At 41.9% G+C, this 26,996-nt stretch overlaps 3 protein-coding genes across 4 annotated transcripts; all 3 read left to right on the plus strand.

Annotated features, from left to right (window-relative positions):
• Positions 1–13,257: 13,257 nt before the first annotated feature.
• On the plus strand, positions 13,258–17,894 carry LOC133008898 (arylsulfatase A-like). The gene is made up of 8 exons (XM_061076268.1): positions 13,258–13,540; positions 14,692–14,932; positions 15,046–15,264; positions 15,346–15,515; positions 15,734–15,858; positions 16,326–16,453; positions 16,541–16,643; positions 16,735–17,894. Exons 1-8 carry the CDS (start codon positions 13,308–13,310, stop codon positions 17,028–17,030), a joined length of 1,515 nt encoding a protein of 504 aa, XP_060932251.1. The 5' UTR covers positions 13,258–13,307; the 3' UTR covers positions 17,031–17,894.
• A 723-nt stretch (positions 17,895–18,617) lies between these two features.
• trim35-30 (tripartite motif containing 35-30) lies at positions 18,618–20,155 on the plus strand. The gene is given in 2 exon segments (XM_061077118.1): positions 18,618–18,642; positions 18,731–20,155. A coding segment is annotated over 1 exon segment (1,392 nt). The 5' UTR covers positions 18,618–18,642; positions 18,731–18,747; the 3' UTR covers positions 20,140–20,155.
• A 1,289-nt stretch (positions 20,156–21,444) lies between these two features.
• LOC133008899 (arylsulfatase A-like) lies at positions 21,445–26,795 on the plus strand. Of its 2 annotated transcripts, none has more exons than XM_061076269.1 (9): positions 21,445–21,513; positions 22,252–22,507; positions 23,753–23,993; positions 24,107–24,325; positions 24,401–24,570; positions 24,793–24,917; positions 25,223–25,350; positions 25,451–25,553; positions 25,645–26,795. In XM_061076269.1, exons 2-9 carry the CDS (start codon positions 22,278–22,280, stop codon positions 25,938–25,940), a joined length of 1,512 nt encoding a protein of 503 aa, XP_060932252.1. In that variant the 5' UTR covers positions 21,445–21,513; positions 22,252–22,277; the 3' UTR covers positions 25,941–26,795. The 2 variants fall into 2 exon arrangements, with proteins under 2 accessions (XP_060932252.1, XP_060932253.1); XM_061076270.1 differs by having other exon boundaries at positions 22,255–22,507.
• The last annotated feature ends 201 nt before the right edge of the window (positions 26,796–26,996 follow it).

Genomic DNA, 26,996 nt, shown 5'->3' on the forward strand with positions numbered 1-26,996 from the left:
CTCCGAGTTCAAGTCAACGCTACAACTTTAAAGTTATGGAGCAGATGTCACAGAGAAGCTCTCCCTCCTCCCCACAGACTGTGTTCGCCTTATGGTTTCTCTTATCTATTGCACGTCCTCCTGATTGTGGCGCGAACAAAATAAACCTCAGGTCTAGTTCTGCTCCTGCTGGTGATTTAACAGCGATGCTTTGATATTGCTCTTATTTCATGGGGGAACATATGTTTTCTGCTCATATTATATTACCTGCTGCTTTTTTGTTATTCTGCAGCTTCCTATATTGAAGTTTGTTGATTATTCCAGACTAGTGGGAGTGTGTGTATTTACCCTTTTGACATTGATTACGTTTAAATGGAAGCATTTATTCAGACATTAACCAGACTCAGCCAATAGTCTGAATAAGACAGAGCCAATTTAAGCATTTTCTGATTAACTTAACACGAATAAGCTCATACTCAGAATACACAATAATCCAATTAAGTCATGTTTAATATTCCAACCTTGACATTTGTATAGCTATTAATTGCGTTATCACATCCACAGGTGGTTACCGACGGGGTGTAAACAAGATGGAGCTTTTGCAAAATTAGAAAGAAAACACCGAAACGGTAAAATCGCACATTAAACCATTTCCAAATCGAGTTTTAAAACTGGTTGAAAATCACGAGACGTATTGGTGTGAATTATAATCAGACTTTTCTCTGTAACATGCAAATATAATAGAATATGAATGCATTATTATATCAGCGTCCCATGTAAGCACAATCAATATAATGTCTTATTCTGAACTAGGTCAACAGTGTCCATAAAGACGTCATTATTTTTGCCGGCATTTCCAGTCCTTATATATTTGTGCTAATTTTTCAATTCAGTTGGACCAATTGTTTCAAGTTTGATCGTAATTTCAATGTGTTTAGCTATTAATCCAGTGCTGATATTATGTATTCAAGTCCAATACGTACATACAATTGAATGCAATAGAGTGATGCACATAATAAGGAAATCGTTAAAACAGCCTCCACTTTGTGATAATTCAGATTGAAAGAACAAATATTGTTTGTTATTGTCATCAATCGATATTAGTCAATGAGAATCTACGAACATGAAACGAGACATTAAACCTTTAACATAACACTTCTTCATTCATTTGCTCCGTCCTACCTGAAGAGAAAGATCCAAGACAGCAGGAGGGGAGAGCCTTGCCGAGTTCCAACAACCAAAGTGCAGGAGGACTCTCTCATGGAAAAGCAGAAAGGTCCAGCCACCACGAATGAAAGATATGGTATCTGCTCCTCTTAAAGTCGAGAAAGAACTTGTTTCCCTCGCAGCTCTCCGGGCAGACGTCTGGGAAACACGTGACTGCTGCTCTCAGACTGTCCGCCTGAAAACTGTTCCACTGCGTGTGTGTGAGTGTGTGTATGTGTGTGTGTGTGTGTGTGTGTGTGTGTGTGTGTGTGTGTGTGTGTGTGTGTGTGTGTGTGTGTGGAGGGGGTAAGGCGGCCTCTCTTTGTTGACCACGGTAAGAGGATCCCGGGCTGGTGAAACAGTAGCTGCCCATTCAAAAGGAGATGAACCGACTTAACTGAGTCATGGTGAGGAGATCTTAGACTAGAATGGTCATTCAGAGGCAGGTGGGGGTGGGGGTGGTGGGGGGGGGCTGAATACCTCCTCTGTGAGAAATTGCAGGAGGCAAGCCTTTCAGCAACTGGCCAGTAATTAGGTATCAATGTGTGTGTGTTCGGTGTGTGTGCATGTGTGTGTGCACGGTTCATCATTGGGCAGATTGAAAGGTGCTCTTGTTAAAGGGGGTGATGTGACTGAGGGGGGGGGGGGGGGGTCTGATGGGGATGAAAGCAGGAACAGGAAATGGGGCAGATAGACCGGAACAGATCTTGTTTTTGTTTTTTACCTGTGCCTAAACTCTCCCTCTCTGCAGATGTAATCTACACCTGCATTAATAATTGAGGAATGCTCTTTGGGTTGTGTGCCTGTGAGGAATCCAGCCATTGTTTATCTCAGCTGCATCATGTATTTTTTCTCCCTCCATCCCCCACGCCCCCCCCTGCATTCAAAGTCAGCAAAATTCTGTTACTCCGCTTGGCAATTTACCTGAGCTGAATTAGCAGATAAGGATTTACCTCTGATAATTACCACTATCTAGATGTGGCATGGCATCTTTATCGGTACACACACACACACACACACACACACACGTACACACACACACACACACACACACACACAGACGTTATATGCTTGCTCAACCATCCTAACATTCCTCTCACTCTCCCACCTGAGAAGGGCAGCGTCCGTCACTCATGTCAATGAGGTTTCTGGGTATTTAACAGTCTGCGAGTCAATTCAGATTGATCTCATCTGAAATGGAGCCAAAATAAAAAAGACAATTTGCATATTCATGGTGAGACGGAACAATGCTGACTAAATCTGATGAAGGTCACCTTCAAGGAAAGCTGCAGCTGCTTTCAGCCGGTCCGTGTCAAGTACAGAGAGCAGCAAGAGGAGAACAGTTGGTGGGATGCAGCTTTATTATCTTCTCTCTGTGAAGTGTATGGGAAGGTATAGTACTAATTCCAGCACTAGTATAATTTCCCTAACCTTCAAATATAACTCAAACATCCAATTAAAGTTTTAGTTCTAATATTATTTCTGCCTTTTCTTCCCTTAATCCATGTCAAAGCGATACACCACTTACTTCACCGCTCTCAACGGGCCCCTTTGAAAATGTTTTTACTTGAGTGTGTGTGTTTATACAACTTTAACTTTATCCCCTTGTGTATTTTTTCCTTTTGTTAACAGTTTTTATGACAGGTTCTTCCTCGACAGTGACAACTTGCCGTACTTTCCCATCTGTTTCAGCAGGGAGCACAGAAGACTTTGTTGTCAGCAAAGTAAATGCAGTATGTTCATAAGGGAAAATGTGGCGCTACAGCCACTTCACTTACGTGTGCATGTGTGTGTGTGTGTAGGGGGGGTGGTGTGTCAGTAGCGCCAGCAATGACAAGTATTGATCTTTTTTGTTTGAAATAGCTGAACATCAGCATATTTTAACAGACAGGGGGGTTCGAAGATAAATAAGAGAAAGATTATTTCAAGTGTGCTAAAAGTGTGCTTGCAGACTTCCTGTGATAAAGGTTTACGAATCTTTCAGAGAATATTTATGGCAATGTGGCAATGACTCTTGATCTAAATTAGATAATGAGCATTAAGCTAATACCATCAAGTGACTCAGTACTTTAACCCCTGGAGAGGTAAAATATCTGCATAAAATACCTCTGCTTTTTTGCTGCAAACATATAAAATAACACCAACTTGATTATATTAATTACTGAGTGCTTGTGTGTGTGTGTGTGTGTGTGTGTGTGTGTGTGTGTGTGTGTGTGTGTGTGTGTGTGTGTGTGTGTGTGTGTGTGTGTGTGTGTGTGTGTGACGACCCTCTCAAAGCAGGCCTATCCCTGCAGGAGCCTGATGGGAGGAGTTTGGTCACCAGGCAGAATCACCTCCCCTGGTCTGGCTACAGTAGCTTTACAAGCTGGTGGCATCCATTCATTCATTTCTTTAAAGTTGAATGTGACGACAATATTATCAAAACTTAAACTATGACAATTTATCTTATCAGGCAGAAATTGTCCCCAACGCCAACCAGAGCTCTGAGTCATTTATCAAATTGTGAAAAAGCCGGCGCTTCACAGGTCCAGGAGACGAATGAGAAGTGGCTTCATTGCTTGGAGACAGACGGCGCAGAAAGACAGGGAATAGCTTTAATCGAGCGTGACACCAAGAAATAGGATCCCGGTTTGCAGGCATGGAAGTGGTTGGTTAATTGACTTAAGGATCGAGATCAGCTCCGAGGCTTTAACCCCAGGAACATTGTTGTATGGGAGCTGATATGCAGCGTGACAGCTTAAATACCCGCCTGACGGAGAGCGAGAACCCGCTCCGTGAAGAGTCAGCCCTCAATCACGATGCGGCTAATAGCTTACCATGCTAATTCAGAGTCAAAACTGTAATTAGACACTTTGTATGGCTATAGCTTTTAATTCATTTACAGCTTCTCTCTGCTTCCTCGCCAAATGAATTCCATGTGATTAAAGCAGTGTGGGACTGGATATGGTAACAAGGATAATGAGTGATACTGCAGCTGAAGTCAGCACAGAGCCTCATTAGGCAGCTGACACGAAAAGCTACGACTTCATTTCAACCTTCTGGCTTTGCATTTATACACGGAGTGAAAGCAATTCATAAACGGCTGGTGAATCCAATCAATTCACCTCAAATAGAGGCAATGGTATTTTTACACCTATGCATTTAACAACTATAAGTTGTATAATTAGGAATGTGAAGTAGCAGCTATAATCACATGTGTCATGCATATATTTTGTTTGTTTACAAAATATTACAAATGAGCATGGTTTATATATTAAGTTCATAGAGTAAGTAGTTTTTTTATCATACTTCTATTTCCAGGGACGGCTAATAAACCTTATATTCAACACCCAATTTATAAAAAAGACTGTGAATGCTTTGTATATATTATAAAATGAGTGTGAAATCATATCGTCTTATCAGTTATTAATACACAGCGATGCGATTAGGAATTCTTCATTGGAAAAGTTTGACTTGACAAATACATAAATAAGCATCTGTGCAACGCAAGGATAGCACTGTTGCCTCAGAAGGTTCTTGGTTCGAATCCCTGTCAAGTTTTCATGTTCTCTCCGAGTCTCTGTGGGTTTTCTCCGGTACTCCGCCATCCCCCCCACAGTCCAGAGTGAAGTTGATGGGGTTAATTGGAGACTATCAGTTGATGTATTTACTACAGGTGAGACTGTGAGTGTTAAGAGTTGCCCTGCAATAATCCATCTATCATCCAACGTCAGATGGGATTGGCTCCAGCTCTGGCTAACCTCCAAGAATAAGTGCTTTAGATAATAGATGAATTATTGCATGTTATAAAAATATTATGATCTGTTTGTAATGCTTAAAATATTCACAATAAGTTGTGAAGTGTCAATAAAGAAAATAGCGACGATTCTCATGCAAAACGACCTATGTGATATTTCTCTTCTCTCGTCTTTGAGCTTGCGTGACGAGTACATTACATTACATTATTATTACCAGTCGCAGAGGAAGCCGCGTCTACCAACAGCTGATCTAGTTCAAATCTCAAATGGGGAAATAATCATTAAATTCAGCTCATTACTTTGCATTCATTACAGTTTGTGGCTCTAAAGTCATTAGGAGGATTCGGTCTCATACTGTAACTGACTGAAGCACTGGAGTCGCTAATGAAAGCCAGTTTACATCTCTGACTGAGACATATGTCCTGTTTGTTCTGTGAATATGTTAAATTTGAAAAGATTGAATATAGTTTCCACAGTGTAATGAATGGGTACATTCTTCCTCATCTCTGAAGCATGATTACTGCAGGAAAGGAAATTGTCAACCTGAGCACTGTAAGTCAGAATTTATTAAATCCATCCATTGCTCTGGTTTATTCTTTTTAATCAGGCAGAAGAAGATGGGGGAGGGGCACGTTGCAGCTCAATGCGCTGGCTGTATCTGTTCCAATTACAAATGATGACAATGCAAAAAATGCTGTCTGAAAATTAGAGAAATCACTGTTTACTTTTGGCAGCAGAGTTTGCAGGAATATGGAAATGTGGACGCGAGGAGCTGATCTTTGTGATGCACACATGACAGATGAGACAGATGTGTTCTAAATTCAGAGAGAGCTGTTTACAATCAAAGCTGGAGTTCTCTGTCCCCGAGGACTCATCTCAAGGTGAGCTGAAAAGATAAATCTCAACATCCGTACACGTATTTGAAGTTCATTTCACGTAATTCAAATCGGAATATTTTTGTTTTGTTTGGCCCTTAGCATGCATCAGTAATCTCATATCCCAATACATGCAGCAAAATCTCCATTTTGTTATCATACTTACTGTGCAGGCCTGTTCCTCTACGTGTTTCTCTCAGGTCTGCATAACAAGGTGCAGACAAGATGCTGGAGTCAGGCTGAGAAAAGAATGGATCACTTGTGGAAGCAGCGTGGCAGCAGATGACAGCCGGAGGGGTGGGGGGCCACTCAGACTCCCCTTTTTGTCAGTAATGTTGCCAGACAGTTGTGGAGGAACTGGTTGCAGGAACCGGTCGTGGTTAATACCAGCAGTCTGTCAGCAGAACGCAGGGATCACACAGGGACACGACAGCTGCATCACAGGAGGTGTTGCAGTTGCAGTTCATAACCGACTCTCTGAGTGTGTTGTGTGTGTTGTCGAGGAGCGAAGACAAAAATGGCAAAACCCTTAATTTTGACTGTGATGTCTCCTCTGTGCTTTGCGTATGGCTGTTGTGTAGCTGAAAAACTTTGGCTCTATGTTTAGTACAACCAGATCCTCCGTGTGCATCAGCCGAGAATGTCGACAAAAGTGCATATTACCCCGGCAGGTACTCAAACATTTATGAGTTCTTCAGCTCATGTTGCTCCGCAGAGGCCTGTTAGATTTCATTGCATAATTCTGTGCTCTGTTTCAGCCTCTGTTGTGCCAATGAAGCTCTGTTTATTTGCCAGGATGTTTTTGTGTAACTGCTCCCTCAGCTCACGAGCCAGAATAACAATGACTTTTCATCATCGAAAGGACCGCTTCATCCCCAGTCAGACAGGAGATTGTTGCAAAAATGGTCTCGACGCAACCGCCCTCAGCAAACACTTCAGGCAGCCTTGACGGCATCATGAACTTAGACTCGCCGCCGATCGCAAATGAAACTGTCTTTTTATACTTTTCTAATACTGCACTGACAACTCGTGTAATAACTGTTATTTATCTCAATGAACTGCAGTTTGTCTGGGGAGTCTATAATGAAAACCACAGGATATGAAGCACTTTTGGGTTATTTTCAATTTGCACTTTTTCATCACTATATCTTCTCTGAGGAGCAACTTCAAAGATGTTGTGCTGTACGCTGCTCAAAGTGCATTTGCATGACGACAAGATAATAGTCTGCTCGCTCATTGAAGACGTTCTGCTGTCAGGGCAGCGCTACATCCAATTATAAAGAGCTGTCCATGGTTCTGAATCTGTTTCCAACACCAATCTATGTATGTATCTATGTATGTATCTATGTATGTATCTATGTATGTATCTATGTTTGTATGTATGTATCTATGTATGTATCTATGTATGTATCTATGTATCTATGTATGTATCTATGTATGTATCTATCTATGTATCTATCTATGTATCTATGTATGTATCTATGTATGTATCTATGTATGTATCTATCTATGTATCTATGTATGTATCTATGTATGTATCTATGTATGTATCTATGTATGTATGTATGTATGTATGTATGTATGTATGTATGTATGTATGTATGTATGTATGTATGTATGTATGTATGTATGTATGTATGTATGTATGTATGTATGTATGTATGTATGTATGTATGTATGTATGTATGTATGTATGTATGTATGTATGTATGTATGTATGTATGTATGTATGTATGTATGTATGTATCTATCTATCTATCTGTCCGTCCGCTCGTCCTTCCTTCCTTCCTTCCTTCCTTCCTTCCTTCCTTCCTTCCTTCCTTCCTTCCTTCCTTCCTTCCTTCCTTCCTTCCTTCCTTCCTTCCTTCCTTCCTTCCTTCCTTCCTTCCTTCCTTCCTTCCTTCCTTCCTTCCTTCCTTCCTTCCTTCCTTCCTTCCTTCCTTCCTTCCTTCCTTCCTTCCTTCCTTCCTTCCTCCTGTCTGTGCATCCATCCTTCCACTGATCCCAATACCTACCTTTCTTTATCAATAAATCGATCTGCCTCCCACCTACTACCTCCACCCAAGCATCCGTCCTTCCATCTATCCATCCACTCATCTTTCCATTCATCTGTCCATCAATCAATCCATCGATCGAACCCTCCTTCCACCTGTCCGTCCATCCATCCATTCATGGATCCCAACACCTACCTTTCTTTATCAATTCACCTACCTCCATCCATCCATCCATCCATGATCCATCTCGAACTATTTTTCTATTGCTCGTTGCATATTTGAAATTATCATTCGACTGTGACCTTCCATAAAATCCTGCTTAAGTTAAATAGAGATTAAATGTCTTTGAGAAATGGCAGCAGGATGCAGAGCTGCAGACGCAGATGTGAGGAAACTACATGAAGACTTGAATGAGCAGCTTTGCCCAGTCTCCAAATGTCAGAAAGCTAACCTGCAGTTTAACATGTGCTATCAACCCTCAATGACTCCATTACTGCTCAATGTATTGTGCAGCTCAGCCTTTGAAATCAGATTTAAAAGAGATTGTCTGCGGAACAAATGGTAAAAATTGGTCTTAGGCGCCGATATAAGGAACGCATGCAAAGAAGGAAGTGAGGGCCAACTGTGATCCAATGGTGCCCACTAGTGTTAAAACGTTTCCCCCGCAATTCTCACACGCAGCAGCATAACGGTTCACAGCTTAACTCACAGCTTCTGACTGTTAATAATGTGTGAAATGACAAACAGCAAGAGGAGGACCAGAAAAATGTTTTCACACAGTGTTGGTGCTTGTTTATTGTTTATTTACATCCCAGTATTTGCTGTTGCTCTTGGGAAACCAAATAATCAGTATCTGCAGGGAACTATGACCATGATATCGTATTCCCATGAAGAAGAGGAGGAGGTGAGGTGAGGATGAGAGGCAGAGCTGCACGCCAGGCCATGGGCTGTGAAAGCAGATGTTTTGAGCAAAAAGCTGCAGACTATTCACACACACACACACACACACACACACACACACACACACACACACACACACACAAACACACACACACACACACACACACACACACACACACACACACACACACACACACACACACACACACACACACACACACACACACAAAGCCTAAGGTGGGGACCCTTTTTTGAGCCCCAGATTCTTCAAGCTAGTTGACTGCAGATTCTATTTCCCAACAGTTAAAGGTCAGATCAGTCACATTTTACTGAGTCACGGTGCAGCATGACTCTCAGGGTCAGCTGTGGTCAGAGAGGTCATGTTTTCATCTGCGTTTGTGTGATTTTCAATTTCCCCATGAGATTTTGTGGAGGGGTGAGGCATGAAGGAAGAACCCGTTAAAGTGTGGTGTTTTGCTTTTGGCGGATGCGGTTCAGCGAGCAGGTCCAGCAGGTTTTTTCTTTCATTAACCTGTGAGTTTTGCAGCATTGCCGTTGATGTCTCAGAGAATAATTCATGGATCCCATAGAAAAAAAAGTCAGAAATGTTCAGGGGACTGATATTTATGAGTGTATGCCATTGGTGCAGATACGAATATAAATGTGGATGGAATAAATATAAACGTGGTTTCATAAGGGGACTGTTGGGCCCTTGCGGAGGTATGAACTCTACTGAGTGAAAATCTAGTTAATAATATAATGCAAAGGCTGTTTTTGTTGATGATGTTGTTATTGTAACCATGTAAAATACAATTAGAGACATTCTTGCGAAGCACTGATTAAATTCTGCGCCCAAGGCAACCACTGAGGCTTTCGTCCATCCACAGCTGGTCTCCTCCTTCCTCTCTCTCCCACTGTCTGGCAAAACCTCTCAAAACTGAAATGGTCATAATCCCAATTTAGGCTATTCAGCTGCTAATGATGGCTACTTGTATGTATGCCGATACTAACTGAAACACTGATGACGGATGTGTGATGATGCATGATGCTTTGATAGGATTGTGGTCTTAAATTCAAAAGGAATGGAGAGGCAGGAATGGTAGTCCCCCCACCTCCAGGGTTGCAGCACCATATTGTTCCCTGCAGAGACGTTTCCAGAGCTCAGGGTTTCAGCAGATTAGATGAAGGGAGCTTGCGCATTGAGGCACTTCTTCAGAAGCTCTCTCTTATCTTTGCCTTTCCTTCATGCACAAACTTCATTGACTTTTTTGACAAGAACATGTGTATATTTGAATATAATTATGAGTTTGTGTTTGTTCTTTCTTCTGCTTTGATCACTGGGTCAAGTATTGCAAGGTATTACTCGACGTGAACATGCTTCTATTTCTCTCAGGGCTGTACTGCTGCTCAATGGTTTGAACACAAACACAGTAAAGACACAAACACAGTAATGACACAAACACAGCACATACCGCAGACTACAGTAATGGTTACAATCGTCCATGGGTGTGTGGTTGAGTGTAATATTCCCACAGCAAAAAAAAAAGTTCTAGCAGAGAAGCCAAAATGCAGAGAAAGAGCTTTAGTATTTTTGGAGCATCTCTCTCTCTCTCTCTCTCTCTCTCTCTCTCTCTCTCTCTCTCTCTCTCTCTCTCTCTCTCTCTCTCGTAGGTGTGTAGGTTGAAGGCTCAAAATGGTCCTCACAAAGAAATCTGTACAAGTGCAAGTACACACACAGAGACACAGAGGCCTACATGGCAGCTGCTGAATGTAGGTCAGTACTGTAGAGAGATGTAAAAGTGAATAGTAAATCAAAACTATCCATCAGCTGATGCCACAGCAGCGTTTCCCTGAGGCTAAACAGCAGAGCTGGACAGCACGCGAGCTAAACGAGTGCCAAACACACACACATGTGATTTGACGTGTTGCATTATTAATCAGGACCAAAGAAAACAGCTATTATCTGAATTCCAATAGAGGTCCCCTCCTCAGTGAATGTGTTTCAGGTGTCAGCATTATTTTGAATAAAATCACGTGGGAACCACATGAGAGTGTCCTGGTGATTCAAATTACATTTGTTGTTGGGATTTATATGCATTCAGGTCCCCATTGTATCCCTGCCTCACTCTGGTAGACACACACTATGCCAGCTTATCAAAATGCAGATAGCACCTTCCTGTTCTTTTCTCCTGTCCAGCCGACTGAGGCTCGGCTCAGAGAATAAATAAATAAGTAGGCCCGGTACTGAACTGTTCATATCAAAATCAACTGTGACGTCCATTTCTCCTCCAACTGGTGGTTTCTGCAGCACTGCACCAAAGATTTATTTCTCCTCCTGTTTGTGTAATTGACCATTTGTCGGGTTGAATCAGTGACAAAATCCAAGGTTACCACTGAGGACAGAAACTCAGCCGCAGGCCCTAAGACTAACAGCTTCAGTCAAGAGGCAGATTAAACATCCGACATGCAGGGTGCACAAAGAGCTCAGGACCTTCTGGACAGTCAAAGGACAAGCACGTTCTCACATATGCCATGTTGATAAACAGATGTGTTTTGAGTATTAAACTCCAAGTGCTTAAAGTGGCTATTATTGGTACTTTTAAAATATTATATGTCAATGTGAAAACATGTGAACGCACATAATGATGCAACTCTCGAGATATATGAACGAAGCTCTCCTGGGCTTTACACAGTTTTCTCTCTGTGCTGCTCTCACTGCAGCATTTTCAGCCACAGCAGGAAGCTACTACGCTTCAAACCCAACATTATGTCGATCCATACTTTCCATATGAAGACTCATGTAGCACAAATTATACCCAATGAATAAATCCCTATCCCTCTCATTTTAAAACCACAGGGAACTGTAAACAGATTATATATAAACTATCAAGACAACTGTGTGGCTCTATTTCTAATTGCTTGTCCCTGCATATGTATGATCACTGGAGATGTTTAAGTACTCATCAAACCGATTTCATATTATATTGTGATGATAATTCAGTTACTTCTTATTCAAAGGTGAATGTATTGATGGTCCCTAAATGAAAGTCCAGATCCAGAGTGAATGTGTGTTGAATATCAAATATTTTGCAGAAAGAGATGAAAACCCTAAAGCATGTGATGTACAGAATAAATATATTTTTTAGAAGAGCCTTATTCAAGACGGTAAAAAGAGTACAAAGAAGAAATAAAAAAACAAAATACAAAGAGGAAGAAAACAAAATACACACACACACACACATTTACATTTCTATCTTAGTGAGGACACTCATTGGCATAATACATTCCCATAGCCTCTTACCTTAACCATCCAAACTAAATACCTAACCTAAACCTTAACCTAGTTCTAACTAGGGTTGCAAAGGGGCGGAAAGTTTCCGGTAAATTTCCAGAAACTTTCCGGAAACTTTCCATGGGAAGTTAAGCTCGGGAATTTTGGGAATTAAAAAAAAAAAAAAACCTACTCAAATTAAACACTGAGCAATAAAAACATCATTCAAAACTCTATTTTAAAGATGTATGGAATTTCAACCCTCCACTGTGCATTCTTCCATCATAATAACTGCTGGGATAACTCCCAGCATCCTGCACACTACAGCAGGGCTATTGAGGCCTGCTGTAGTGTGCAGGACTAGTCAGGTAAGCTTCGATGATATTACTGGGGAAAACATATTAGCATGCTGATTGAGGATTGTTCATCTGTTCATCTAGCCAATTTCCATTCATTTATCCATCAATTGTAAAATATTTTCACAGACGATTCCAATTGTTTGGCTAACTATTTATATCTCTGGCATTGCATTAGTGTTTTTTTTTACTAACTTTTTTCTCGTCTTATTCTACAGAACAATGCCACGAGCACTATCTCATGTGTGGAGACATTTCACCCCATCCAATGTAGAAGGAAAGGCTGTGTACATTTGCAAATACTGTGCAAAGACCTATGTTAAGAATGACACAACGATGCAGAGGCATATAGTCAAGTGCCCAAAGTTTCCTCAGGGCTCAAATCAGCGTATAACAAAACAAAATGTTTATATTGATGTCTGTATATGACGAGATAAATACAGTTAGTATAAATTATCCACAAAATGTTCAGTTTATTCACGTTAATTCCCGTTAATTCCTGTTAATTCCCGTATATTCCCGTATATTCCCGTTAATTCACGTTAATTCACGTTAATTCCCATGGAAAGTTTCCAACTTTGAATATTCCCGGAATTTTGCAACCCTAGTTCTAACACCAATTCTTAACTCCTAACAGCCCATTGATAAAAGTGAGGACCGCTCAAAAGGTCCTCACTCTGTAGGGTCAATGCTTTACATGGTCCTCACAAAGATATAAGTACAGGAACACACACACACACACACACACACACACACACACACACACACACACACACACATTACTTATTCATTAATTACACTCATTGTACATTATTATTAAATAACTAATAATCATATATAATTTGTCCTATGAGGTCTCGTGTAGTCCATAATCCTACACGGGACTACATTTCCTAGTCGTGAGTGACGTCGACTCTCCGCGCCGGGACACGTGACGTGTTGTTGTGGTTCCTGTGTCTGCAGCAGGTTCCTGATCTTCTTCACTCAGGATGGACCTCACCTCCCTCCTCCTCCTCCTCTTCCTCTCCTCTCTTTGCTGCTCCTGCTGCTTCGGGGCTGCTCCTCCGAACTTTGTCCTGGTTTTCGCCGATGATTTGGGTTTCGGGGATCTGGGCTGTTACGGACACCCCACCTCTCTCACCCCGAACCTGGACCGTCTGGCCGCGGGAGGACTCCGCTTCACCGACTTCTACGTCACCAGCCCGGTCTGCAGCCCGTCCAGGTGCCGGGCTCTTACACGCTCATGCTGGACAACATGGACAATAATATGATATATAATATAATATATTTTAACGCCTCTTATCCAAATTTCCTATGCAAAGGTCAGGATGTATTTTCTTTTAAATATAACTCACTGTTATTCAAAAGGTACTGTCTCCTGTTACTAGAGGCTTCCACCCACTACAACATCACCTGTTACACAAAGCTTTGACAATACTCACAATCCAGTGCAGTTTATAGGTTGATTTATTACATTGTTATAGAGCTAGAGCAAATGAGTTTTATGGACATTCTTCCAAAGCCAGTGTTTAAAGTGTTTTAAGTAGATGTTATTAAAATAATTAGATTAACAAAAACACGCCATGGTCAATATTGTACAGTTGGTAGTGACAGTTGGAGCAACCACCTGTAATTTAGACACTAAATCATAAGTCCTGCATGATTAACAAAGTAGGAATGAAGAGGAGGTTAAATGTGTCAATTCCATGTCTCTCAGTAAATTATAATAATAATTGAGTCTAAATTTTATAAAAGAAAGTAAAAACTGCGGGAGGATGATGCAATAAAAGACATAAAGGATAAAAGAATATAAAACAAAAATGAATCAAGCTGAATTAAAAGCAAGAATAAAAAGGAAGGTTTTGAAAGTAGATTTAAAACTGTCGATAGTGGGATAAGACCTCCTGTGGGAGCGGGAGAATAATCCAAACCTTTTGGAGAAACAACATGGAGAAGCTCTGTCTCCTTCAGCTGTTTGACAAAAGGGAAGATTGACTAATAGTTATTTTGAAAGGATTGAAAAGGTTGTTGTTGTTGTGAGGATGACCTAAATGATCTGGGACGATAATAGCCGTGGGTAGGAGGTGATTACTGGACTCGTCAAGACACAATAACAGTTTTCCAGTGACAGAAGACTCAGTCACTGTTCAGCTCTGACTGGTTACTAAGATATTTTGTGTTTTTTTTCTGCAACCCAGACATTAAAGACCATTATATCATCAATGCATTTTTCTTCACATCTGAACACACTGTGAACCAAGACCATCAACACTGTTTATATTCAATCTGAAAATACATCCTTCTGATTATATACACTTTCCAGTTCATCCTTGTTTCTTTAAATAACAGCCTTGTTTGGTGACGTCTTCTCAGAGCTGCGCTGTTGACGGGACGTTACCAGACTCGCTCCGGCATCTACCCAGGAGTGTTGTACCCAGGCTCTATAGGCGGTCTTCCTCTGAACGAGACCACCATCGCTGAGGTCCTGAAACCTCTGGGCTATGCCACAGCTGCCGTGGGAAAGTGGCACCTGGGAATTGGGGTCAATGGGATGTTTCTTCCAACCAAGCAGGGGTTTGACCAGTACATGGGGATCCCTTACTCCCATGACCAGGTTAGTGTGATTTAGTTTTAAGATAGTTTCTGTGATAATATTTGTTAAAGTGTCTTTTTTTGGGTGTAGCATCCATTTGAATGTTTTTTTCTCTTTGCCTGTTTGTCCCCCAGGGCCCCTGTCAGAACTTGACTTGTTTCCCTCCAGATGTGAAGTGTTTCGGACTTTGTGATGTCGGCGCAGTAACCGTCCCGCTAATGTACAATGACGTCATCAAGCAGCAGCCGGTCGACTTCCTGGATCTGGAGCATAAGTACAGTGACTTCGCGACCAACTTCATCACCACATCGGCCGAGAAGAATCAACCTTTCTTCCTCTACTATCCCTCTCATGTAAGTAGCACATCTTGATGGTATGTCCCCCCCCCCCCCCCAAGATTATAGAAACACTTCACTCTCCACTTTCTCCTCCAGCACACCCACTACCCCCAGTATGCTGGTCCAGGGGCCGCTGGGAAGTCTTTAAGGGGCCCATTTGGAGATGCTCTGCTGGAGTTTGACAACACTATTGGAAGCATACTGACAGCCCTGGAGAAGACAGGAGTCATCAACAACACTCTGGTCTTCTTCACTTCAGACAATGGGTTGGTTTGTGTTTGAATCGAAAGCCTGGAATCCTTCCTTACTGTAAATTGAAAATGTTCTGCTGCCTTCACAACCAGAAGCTGTGGAACATTAGCCTCTGTTTGAAGGTCAAGTTCCATGATATCTTTAGATTTATCATCATATCATGGGATTTATGCCCGTCTGGTTCTTTTATTCTCCTTTATCAAACCTGTTATTCCTGTCTCTCTGTGTGCAGACCTGAGCTGATGCGTATGTCGCGTGGCGGTAACGCTGGCCCTCTGAAATGTGGGAAAGGCACCACATATGAGGGAGGCATGAGGGAGCCAGCCATCGCGTACTGGCCAGGTGTCATCCAACCAGGTGAGGACTCCTGGGTCAGCTTTCCACACAGACCATAACCCTAACCCCATTTAGTCTTTGAAGGAAGCTCAGCCAATATCAGTTCAAAGACCATATTGATGCTTTTGCCATTTTATATTTTTATACTTATTCCAAACATCAACTGGTCTCTTTTCATTCATTTCATCCATTAGTTAGTTTGTTTGAAAGCTACATCACGCAAAACATACTGGAGGGATTTCCACAAAACTTCGATCAGAGACTAAACCATTACATTTCGAAGTGAATAATTCATGGATCTGGATGAAAAAGGATAAATGTGTCACATTTAGGGAACTGATATCTTTGAGTGAGTGACACTTGGTGCAGTTTGCTTGGATTTAAAGGGATTGCTGGGCCTTAGGGGAGCTATGTGCTCCGTTGTGTGCCACTCTTTTTTTAGTATAAAACCCATTTAAATGTGACTTTTTCTGTGTGTCTCTCCTTAGGTGTGACTCATGAGCTGGCCAGCACTCTAGACATCCTCCCCACCATCTCAACTCTGGCAGGAGCCAAACTGCCGCAGGTGATGCTGGATGGAATCGAGATGACGGAGATACTTGTCAAACACGGAAAGGTAGCTGGCATCATATCTCGCAGCAGATTTTGTGAAAACCAAGATGATGTATTATGATGTTTTTCTTCTTAAATTCTTGTTTTGCAGAGTAAAAGGGAGATGATGATGTTCTACCCCACAGACCCCAGTGAGATGTATGGTCTGTTTGCTCTGAGGTTTGGGAAGTACAAGGCCCACTACTACACTCAAGGTAAAATAGGTTTCATCTGCTCAAAAGCAGAATTGCACCATCAGAACTGAGGTGGATTTGACTTGTGGTTGCTCATGTGTTTTTGCATCAGGTGCCAGCCACAGCAGCACGACCCCGGACATAGACTGCCAAGTATTCACTGTTCTCAAGGCCCACGACCCCCCTCTGCTTTTCGACCTGGAGCATGACCCCTCTGAGAACTACCCTCTCTCTCTGGAGGGGAAACCCGACCTCCAAGCCCTGCTGGAGAGGATGAAGAGAGTCAAGCAGCAGTTTGAAGCCTCCATGGTGTTTGGGCAGAGCCAGATATCAAAAGGAAGAGACCACAACCTGGAGCCGTGCTGCAATCCTGAGTGTACCCCCAAACCCAGCTGCTGCCGGTGCTGATGGGACAGATGTGTGGGGGAGGCTGAAGCTACTGCACTGATTTTACTGTGCAAAGTGCTCAAAGCTCGAAAAGATGTGATTTTTGAAATTATGCAATTCAGCTACTTGTTTTTGGAATGTTAAAGTTTCAGTACGACACATGCTGAAAAGTGATTTTGCAAATAATCTGTTTTCCTCTGTGAGGAAAATATTTTTTGTGTGTTAATATTGATTATATTTTAAATTAGAAGAGCAACCAGAGTAGGAAAGGGCTAACACTCTATCTTACTATGTTAAAGGCAGTGGAATATTCATGGCTACACACATTTATCTGAATCTACCATTCTTCCGTGGGTCATTCCCGGCTCCTACACAAAATTTCAAGTTTCAGTCGTTTTTGTGAAATCGTGCAAACTAAAAAACTTTGTTTGTTTGTCTGTTAGTAGGATCACGCAAAAATGACTACTATTACCTGGTGGAAGGTTGTGTTACGGGTTTGGAAAGAACCCTTAAAATGTTCAGGGGGCCAATCCAGAATTGTTGGTTTGTGAGAAAACATTTTAGTTGATTTCCCAGATAAATATTAATGGATCTTGATTTAAAAAACCAGGGGACTGATTCGGTGCAGATCAGAAAAAATCGGGATACAGTGAATTTAAATGTCTTATTTTTACTTTCATAAGGGGACTTTGGGGCCTTGGTGGAGATTCTGTCTTTAACTGCCACTCTAGTTATAATTGATCCATTTTGAAATGTTAAGTTCAACATTCTTTATCATCATAAGTTTTTCAATATTAATATGGAGGTATTTGTAAAAATGTTTTGCAGGACATTTCAATCACACAAACAAAGAGTGGATGCTAACAATAAAGACAACACAAAAGCTTTTGGACATCAAGCATATATTTTATTTATAAGACCAGATCCATGACGAAGGCAGAATGATTTTTTTTGGTGATTTTTTCTATATATATGTTGGTTCTGTCACATGCGGTTTTGCTCACGCTTTCACATTGACCGATCTTCACAAAACTCTAGTATTAAATATGTTTCTGATTAATTGTGATATGTTCACATTAATTGAATACCCAAAGTCACACCATATGGTGCTGTCACACTTAAGGTATAATAATCACGACAAAATGTACAGTAATTTTATGATGTTATACTTTTTACTGCACTCACACACAAACTAATAAGCAAACTTGAGATGATTTGAATTTGTAAAACCCTCTTTTCATTTTCTGACACTCTGACATTTCCTGTTAATATTTTAACTTTCACTTTCACACCAGCAGAACTTCCTCTGAACATTGAATACTCAGCAGATCACAAACATATTCAAGCTGCTATTTTGCAACCAAGTCTCTTGTCTGTGTGAGCTTGTTGCTGCCAAATGACGTTTGACCAGTTATCAAATCCAAGGCTTGAATTACTTTTTACAATCGTGTCCTGACACACCAGAGAAACCAGGAAACATCTGTTCCTTCCTGAAGAGACGCAGGCTGAAAACCAGACGATTACATTCACCTTCAAAACCAAACTAAACCAAACTAGACCAAACGTCCTGAGTGAGTCCAGCTACAGGCGAGAAGAGTGAAACTACAACCTGCCGACGCTCCACACACTGACCGTGAGTTTAACAAACACCTCGACTCAGGGGGGGAAGTAAACCTCAGTGAAGTTTGTGGAGCTGTGACTGACTGACTGTCTATTTTCAGCTTCACCTGGAGACTCAATGGCTTCCAGATTAGAAGAGGATCTCTGCTGTCCTGTCTGCCGTGATGTCTTCAGAGATCCTGTTCTTCTGTCATGTAGCCACAGCTTCTGTAGAGACTGTGTGAAGAGCTGGTGGAAAGAAAAATAAGTAAAAGAGTGTCCACTTTGTATAAGAAGATCTTCAAAGATGGAACCACCTTGTAACCTGGTGTTAAAGAACTTGTGTGAGAGCTTCTTACAGGAGAGAGATCAGAGCTCTTCACATGCTCTCTGCAGTCTGCACTCAAAGAAACTCAGACTCTTCTGTCTGGACCATCAGCAGCCAGTGTGTGTCATCTGCAGAGATTCAGAAAAACACACCGACCACAGATTCAGACCCATCGATGAAGCTGCATAACAAAACAAGAAGCAGCTTCAGGAAACTCTGGAGCCCTTGAAGAAGAAGTTACAGTGTTTTGAACGTGTTAAAGTAGAGTCTGAACAAACAGCAGAACACATTAAGGTCCAGGCCGGACTCACAGAGACACAGATCAAGGAGCAGTTTAAAAAGCTTCATCAGTTTCTGGAGGAGGAAGAGGAGGCCAGGATGGCTGCACTGAGGGAGGAAGAGGAGCAGAAGAGTTAGATGATGAAGGAGAAGATTGAGTCTCTGAGCAGAGACATAACGGCTATTTCAGACACAATCAGAGCCACAGAGGACGAGCTGAGAGCTGAAGAGGTCTCGTTCCTGCTGAACTACAAGGCTGCAGTGGAACGAGTCCAGCAGCGCCCCCTGCTGGATGATCTACAGCTGGCCTTAGGAGCTCTGATAGACGAGGCCAAACATCTAGGCAACCTGAGCTTCAACATCTTGAACAAGATGAAGGACGTGGTCTCCTACAGTCCTGTGGTTCTGGACCCAAACTCTGCTCATCCAGAACTCGTCCTGTCTGAAGATCTGACCAGTTTGAGACGAGGAGAGACACAGAAGCTTCCTGACAATCCCGAGAGGTTTGATGAATACGCCTCAGTCCTGGGATCTGAGGGTTTTAACTCAGGGACTCACAGCTGGGACGTCCTGGTTGGAGACAGTTCACACTGGGCACTGGGTGTAAGAGCAGAGCCTGTCCAGAGGAAGGGAAACAAGCTGTCTGGATACTGGAGAATAGGGTTGCGTGAAGGTAAATACACAGCAGGGTCACCATCAGCATCATCTTATCTCTCTGTGCAGAAGATCCAGAGGATCAGAGTGAGACTGGACTGGAACAGAGGAGAACTGTCGTTCTCTGATCCTGATAATAACAAACACATTCACACCTTTACACACTCTTTCTCTCAGAAGATGTTTCCATATTTTAACACTATAGATCGTCATCACCCAGTGAAGCTGGTACCTGTGAATGTCTCTGTGACGCTGGATCAGAGCAGTTAGAGATAAAGATGTTATTCATCATGTTTATTTCTTCAAGAGAAATCTGCTGAATTTAAAAGTTAAACTCGTTATTCTAAATCTTTGTTTATTTCTCCTTATACTTCTCATTCATTTTTATTTCTACTGTCGACTTTTCCACATGTGTAAAAAGATTTTATCATTTTCTGATCATTATCTTTGGTTTGTTTTTTATTTTCAAGGAAAATGTTTTCTATCATTTAGAATTTGTGTGGATCCATGAAGTCGAGCAAACTGATGAAGATCCACATAAAAATACATTTATCAATAACAGCTGATCATTGTTCACATTCAACAAAATTTGGTTCCAACAAATTCTGACTTTGTCGTGTTGATGATGAAGAGCAGGAGGCTTGTTCATTGATTTATTATCTGAATGAGAGCAGAATATGTACACTATATATGTACTGTATATATTTACTGTATATATGTACTGTGTAAACAGTACAAGGGAGGCCGACCTTGAGCCAAGGAAACATACAAGTCTAGAATCAAACTAGAATCATAAAATAAGTATCTACCTGGAGAGTGACTTGTTGTACATATTATATTATATTATATTATATTATATTATATTATATCATATTATATTTTATTTTATTTTATTTTATTTTATTTTATTATGTTATACACTACAGGGGTGTGTCTGTAGTGTTGTTTTCTCTTGTCCTGTGTTGATACTTCAGAATTATTCCTTGTCATTAGTGAGTCGTCCCCAAACTCTTCCCCAATATTCTGTCGCTTTTATAGTTTGCGTTCAGAGCTTTTTATAAACAGTCTATTGTGCAGAGTGAAAACTTTGTGTTCATCCTACCTGGTTTATCTGCACTGAAGATATTATACTCAATGTTTCTCATCAAATTAAATAGAATTTTCTTTATTACTGTTCACCTGAGTGTTTTAATTGACATCTGAGTGTGTGTAATGTGGAGCTTCATAGAGCTGTGGGCGAGGTGAAAATGATGTATTTCCAGTCTTGGGCGAATGTCATGAGGGGAAGTAAAATACAAAGATGTAAGAAATGAAGGAAAGAAAAAGATGATTTATGTGATTTGCTCTGCACTTACCTCACTGAAAGGTAAAATTTAAATTTGCGACGTGAGGCAGTAAGATAGGATAAAAGGAGATGATCAATAACTTCCTCTAAGGACGAGGACAGCACAAAACTCAAAATCCTCCTGAGATTAAATGCATTTAATTACCTCCCACAACTGAGCTGCATCACTTGTCAGGAGGTGCATCCAGAAGAGCTTCACTCCTCCCCCTGGCTGCAGTGTGTCGGTGGGTGGGCGGAGTGTTGGATCTCTGCCGCTGAGAAAGATCATCACAGAAACTGAGAGAAGCTCGAATCCACAGGTGAGTGTGTTCCAGTTCCTCTTTAAGGCCGCCTGCAGTCAGGACATCCGGGTTAAAGTGAAGGAACGATATAATGACATAGTTAACTCATAATTTTGAGATACTGACTGCAGGGTATGTCTGCGGTAGTGTGTGTTTGTGTGTGTGTGTGTGTGTGTGTGTGTGTGTGCGTGTGTTTGTTTGTGTGTGTGTGTGTGTGTGTGTGTGTGTGTGTGTGTGTGTGTGTGTGTGTGTGTGTGTGTGTGTGTGTGTGTGTGTGCTCGTCTCTCTTCACACAAACTGAAAATCATTTTTTTTAGTTGTCAATCGATGATGTCAGTCCTGTACGTGTCCTATTAACTTTGATCAGCGCTGGTGTTCGACACTCCGACACAAACAGGTCGACCGGACCTTTAATCCCTGATCTGTTGTGGTCCTGGGTCAGCGCTGGTTATATTATAATTATGCAGAGGCAGCACATCGCTAAGACAATGAACGGAGCAGAAAACATGAATGGAATATGTTATGTTATGACTCGATACAAAGTCGCTCACTTCCGCGAGAGAGGTGGCTGTCCTGCTCTGTTGCGCCCCGCCCACAGTCAGGATCTCATTATTATGAGATACTTTGTTATAATAATGAGATACTAAGTCATTATTATGACTTACTATCTCATAGCAATGAGATAGTAAGTCGTGCTTGACGTCGACTCTCCGCGACAGGACACGTGACGTGTTGTTGTGGTTCCTGTGTCTGCAGCAGGCTCCTGATCTTCTTCACTCAGGATGGACCTCACCTCCTTCCTCCTCCTCTTCCTCTCCTCTCTCTGCTGCTCCTGCTGCTTCGGGGCTGCTCCTCCGAACTTTGTCCTGGTTTTCGCCGATGATTTGGGTTTCGGGGATCTGGGCTGTTACGGACACCCCACCTCTCTCACCCCGAACCTGGACCGTCTGGCCGCGGGAGGACTCCGCTTCACCGACTTCTACGTCTCCAGCCCGGCCTGCAGCCCGTCCAGGTGCCGGGGCAATAATATAATATGATATATAATATATTTTAGCCTCTTATCCAGATTTACTATGCAAAGGTCAAGATGTATTTTATTTTAAATGTAACTCACTGTTATTCATAAGCTGTGCAGTGTGACAGGTCTACTGTCTCCTGTAACAGAGGCTTCAACCCATTATCACCTGTTTGAAAAGCTATAACAACACTCACTATCAAGTGCAGCTTATAGGTTGATTTACTACATTGTTATAAAGCTAGAGCAGATGATTGTTATGGACCTTCTTCAAAAGCCAGTGTTTAAAGTGACTGTCACGTTTTAAGTAGACACTCCCTGGTCAATATTGTACAATTGGTAGTGATAGTTGGAGCAACCACCTGTAATTTAGACTCTAAATCATAAGCCCTGCATGATTAACAAATTAGGAATGAAGAGGAGGTTAAATGTGTCAATTCCAGGTCTGTCAGTAAATGATATGATCATTTTTATGACCAATTTCTGTCCTGAATCAACAGAAAAAAACTCCTGGAGAATAATTTCTCAGAAAGACTGGGAACCCTGCTGATGTAATTTACTCTCCATCATTGAGAAGAAAAATCAGACTTTAAAACTGCTGGAGAAACAAATCAGCACATTTTATAACTTTATGAACTTCAGTGGTATATGAACTCTTAGAATTATAGAGGTGACAGCTGAATTTACCTTTAAGCAAGTGGTTAAACCTCTCAATCATTTATTTAAGCTAAGAGACGACTGATAAATATAATAAAGCGCTATGTGTGTGACTTTAAAGTTATAGTAGTAAGATGTGAAAAAATAAGCAAAACGTCTCTAATGGTTTATATTCTTCTTTCCAGCACAACACCTGCATATGAATTTCCTCTATAAATCTATATGTAGGCCAGCATGTGTTTGTGGCAGTTGTGCTTGCCACGAGGCCCCCCCCACACACAGCCAGAGACGGAAGTGCTGCTCACATACATAACACACTTTATTGATCAACCACACACATGTGAACAAACATAAACTTAACATAAAGTTCAAGCTTTGCAGGTTAGGCTTCTCTCCTGTCTCTCCAGTCTTTCCAGTCAATGAGGCACCCTGAGGCATAGAAGACGCTGCCTTTTAAGTGTTATACAATAGGCGCCTATATGAAGTGGTTAATATAAACTCAGAGCTCGACTTGTTGTGTGTTTCAATGTGGCCAGGAAACCGTTTAACATCTGTTAAATGCTTTGTTTGGTGACGTCTTCTCAGAGCTGCGCTGTTGACGGGACGCTACCAGACTCGCTCCGGCATCTACCCAGGAGTGTTGTACCCGGGCTCTATAGGGGGTCTTCCTCTGAACGAGACCACCATCGCTGAGGTCCTGAAACCTCTGGGCTACGCTACAGCTGCCGTGGGAAAGTGGCACCTGGGATTTGGGGCCAATGGGATGTTCCTTCCAACCAAGCAGGGGTTTGACCAGTACATGGGGATCCCTTACTCCCATGACCAGGTTAGTGTGATTGAGTTTTAAGATAGTTTCTGTGATAATATTTGTTAAAGTATCTTTTTTTGGGTGTAACATCTATTTGAATGTTTTTTTCTCTTTGCCTGTTCGTCCCCCAGGGCCCCTGTCAGAACTTGACTTGTTTCCCTCCAGATGTGAAATGTTTCGGACTTTGTGATGTCGGCGTAGTAACCGTCCCGCTAATGTACAATGACGTCATCAAGCAGCAACCGGTCGACTTCCTAGACCTGGAGAATAAGTACAGTGACTTCGCGACCAACTTCATCACCACATCGGCCGAGAAGAATCAACCTTTCTTCCTCTACTATCCCTCTCATGTAAGTAGCACATGTTGAAGGTATGTCCCCTGCCCAAGATTGTAGAAACACTTCACTCTCCACTTCCTCCTCCAGCACACCCACTACCCCCAGTATGCTGGTCCAGGGGCCGCTGGGAAGTCTTTAAGGGGCCCATTTGGAGATGCTCTGCTGGAGTTTGACAACACTATTGGAAACATACTGACAGCCCTGGAGAAGACAGGAGTCATCAACAACACTCTGGTCTTCATCTCTGCAGACAATGGGTTGGTTTGTGTTTGCATTCAAATGAATCGAAAGCCTGGAATCATTCCTTCTTACTGTAAATTGAAAATGACTGCTGCCCTCACAACCAGAAGCTGTGGAACATTATCCTCTGTTTCGAAGGTCAAGTTCCTATAGATTTATCATCATATCATTGGATTTATGGCCGTCTGGTACATTTATTCTCCTTATCAAACATGTTATTCCTGTCGCTCTGTGTGCAGACCTGAGCTGATGCGTATGTCCCGTGGCGGTAATGCTGGCCCTCTGAAATGTGGGAAAAGCACCACATATGAGGGGGGCATGAGGGAGCCAGCCATCGCGTACTGGCCAGGTGTCATCCAACCAGGTGAGGACTCCTGGGTCGGCCTTCCACACAGACCATAGCTGGTGCACATTTAGTCTTTGAAGGAAGCTCAGCCAGTATCAGTTCAAAGATCATATTGATGGTTTTGCATGTTTCTGTCACATACACCAAGCCATGTTATGTTTTTACACCGATTCCAAACATCAACTGGCCTCTTTTCATTCATTACACCAAGGAGGTCCTGTTCCCCCTCCCCCCACCCCCCTTTCGGTAAAGGGATTTCCACAAAACTTCGGTCGGAGGAGAAACCTTTTTAAATGTGACTTTTTCTGTGTGCCTCTCTTTAGGTTTGACTCATGAGCTTGCCAGCACTCTAGACATCCTCCCCACCATCTCAACCCTGGCAGGAGCCAAACTGCCCCAGGTGATGCTGGATGGAGTCGAGATGACGGAGATACTTGTCAAACAAGGAAAGGTAGCTGGCGTCATACCTCGCAGCAGATTTTGTGAAAACCAAGATGATGTATTATGATGAATTTCAATGATGTTTTTCTTCTTAAATTCTTGTTTTGCAGAGTAAAAGGGAGACGATGATATTCTACCCCACAGACCCCAGTGAGATGTATGGTCTGTTTGCTCTGAGGTTGGGGAAGTACAAGGCCCACTACTACACTCAAGGTAAAATAGGTTTCGTCTGCTCAATCGCAGAATCGCACCATCGGAACTGAGGTGGATTTGACTTGTGGTTGCTCATGTGTTTTTGCATCAGGTTCCATCAAAAGCAGCACGACCCCGGACAAAGACTGCCAAGTATCCGCTGTTCTCAAGGCCCACAACCCCCCTCTGCTTTTCGACCTGGAGCTGGACCCCTCTGAGAACTACCCTCTCTCTCTGGAGGGGAAACCCGACCTCCAAGCCCTGCTGGAGAGGATGAAGAGAGTCAAGCAGCAGTTTGAAGCCTCCATGGTGTTTGGGCAGAGCCAGATATCAAAAGGAAGAGACCACAACCTGGAGCCGTGCTGCAATCCTGAGTGTACCCCCAAACCCAGCTGCTGCCGGTGCTGATAGGACAGATGTGTGGGGGAGGCTGAAGCTACTTGACTGATTTTACTGTGCAAAGTGCTCAAAGCTCGAAAAGATGTGATTTTTGAAATTATGCAATTCTGCATTAATCGGTTTTCCTCAGTGAGGAAATCTTATTTTTTTGTGTTAATATTGATTATATTTCAAATTAGTAGAGCAACACTCTATCTTACTGTGTTAAAGACAGTGGAATATATACATTTATCTGGATCTACCATTCTTCCATGGGTCATTCCCGGCTCCTTCACAAAATGCCAAGTTTCAGTAGTTTTTGTGAATTCTGCTAACTAAAAAACAGAGAAACAAAGCCAGAAGAAAACCTATCCACTTCAGGAAATAATGCACGACATGGAAGGTATGTTTGTTTGTCTGTTTGTTGGACCACACAAAAATGACTACTGTTACCTGGTGGAAGGATGTGTTAAGGGTTTGGAAAGAACCCTTAAAATGTTGAGGAGGCCCATCCAGAAATGTTGGGATTGTGAGAAAAACATTTTAGTTGATTTCCCGGATAAATATGAATGGATCTTGATTTAAAAAACTAGGCACGCTGTGGGGACTGATTCGGTGCAGATCAGAAAAAAATCTGGAGACAGTGAATTTAAATGTTTTATTTTGTAATACTTTCATAAGGGGACTTTGGGGCCTTGGTGGAGATTTGCAGTCTTTAACCGCTCCTCTAGTTTTAATGGATCCATTATGAAATGTTATCTTCAACATTCTTTATCATCATAAGTTTTTCAATATTAATATGGAGGTATTTATAAAATGTTTTGCAGCACATTTCAATCACACAAACAAAGATTGGATGCGAACAATAAAGAAGACACAAAAGCTTTTGGACATCAAGCATATATTTTATTCATAAGACCAGATCCATGACAAGGCAGAATGATTTTTTTTTGTTGTAATTTTTGCTTTGTTTTTCCCTTTAATTTTACAAGTCCTTGTTTTTGAAGATACAAGATAGGATATGTTGGTTCTGTCACATACGGTTTTGCTCTAGGTATACAGTGAAGAATCTTGTTAATGTAGTGA

This window comes from Limanda limanda, chromosome 8 (genome assembly GCF_963576545.1).
Source record: "Limanda limanda chromosome 8, fLimLim1.1, whole genome shotgun sequence".
In the NCBI taxonomy this organism is placed as follows: Eukaryota; Metazoa; Chordata; class Actinopteri; order Pleuronectiformes; family Pleuronectidae; genus Limanda; species Limanda limanda.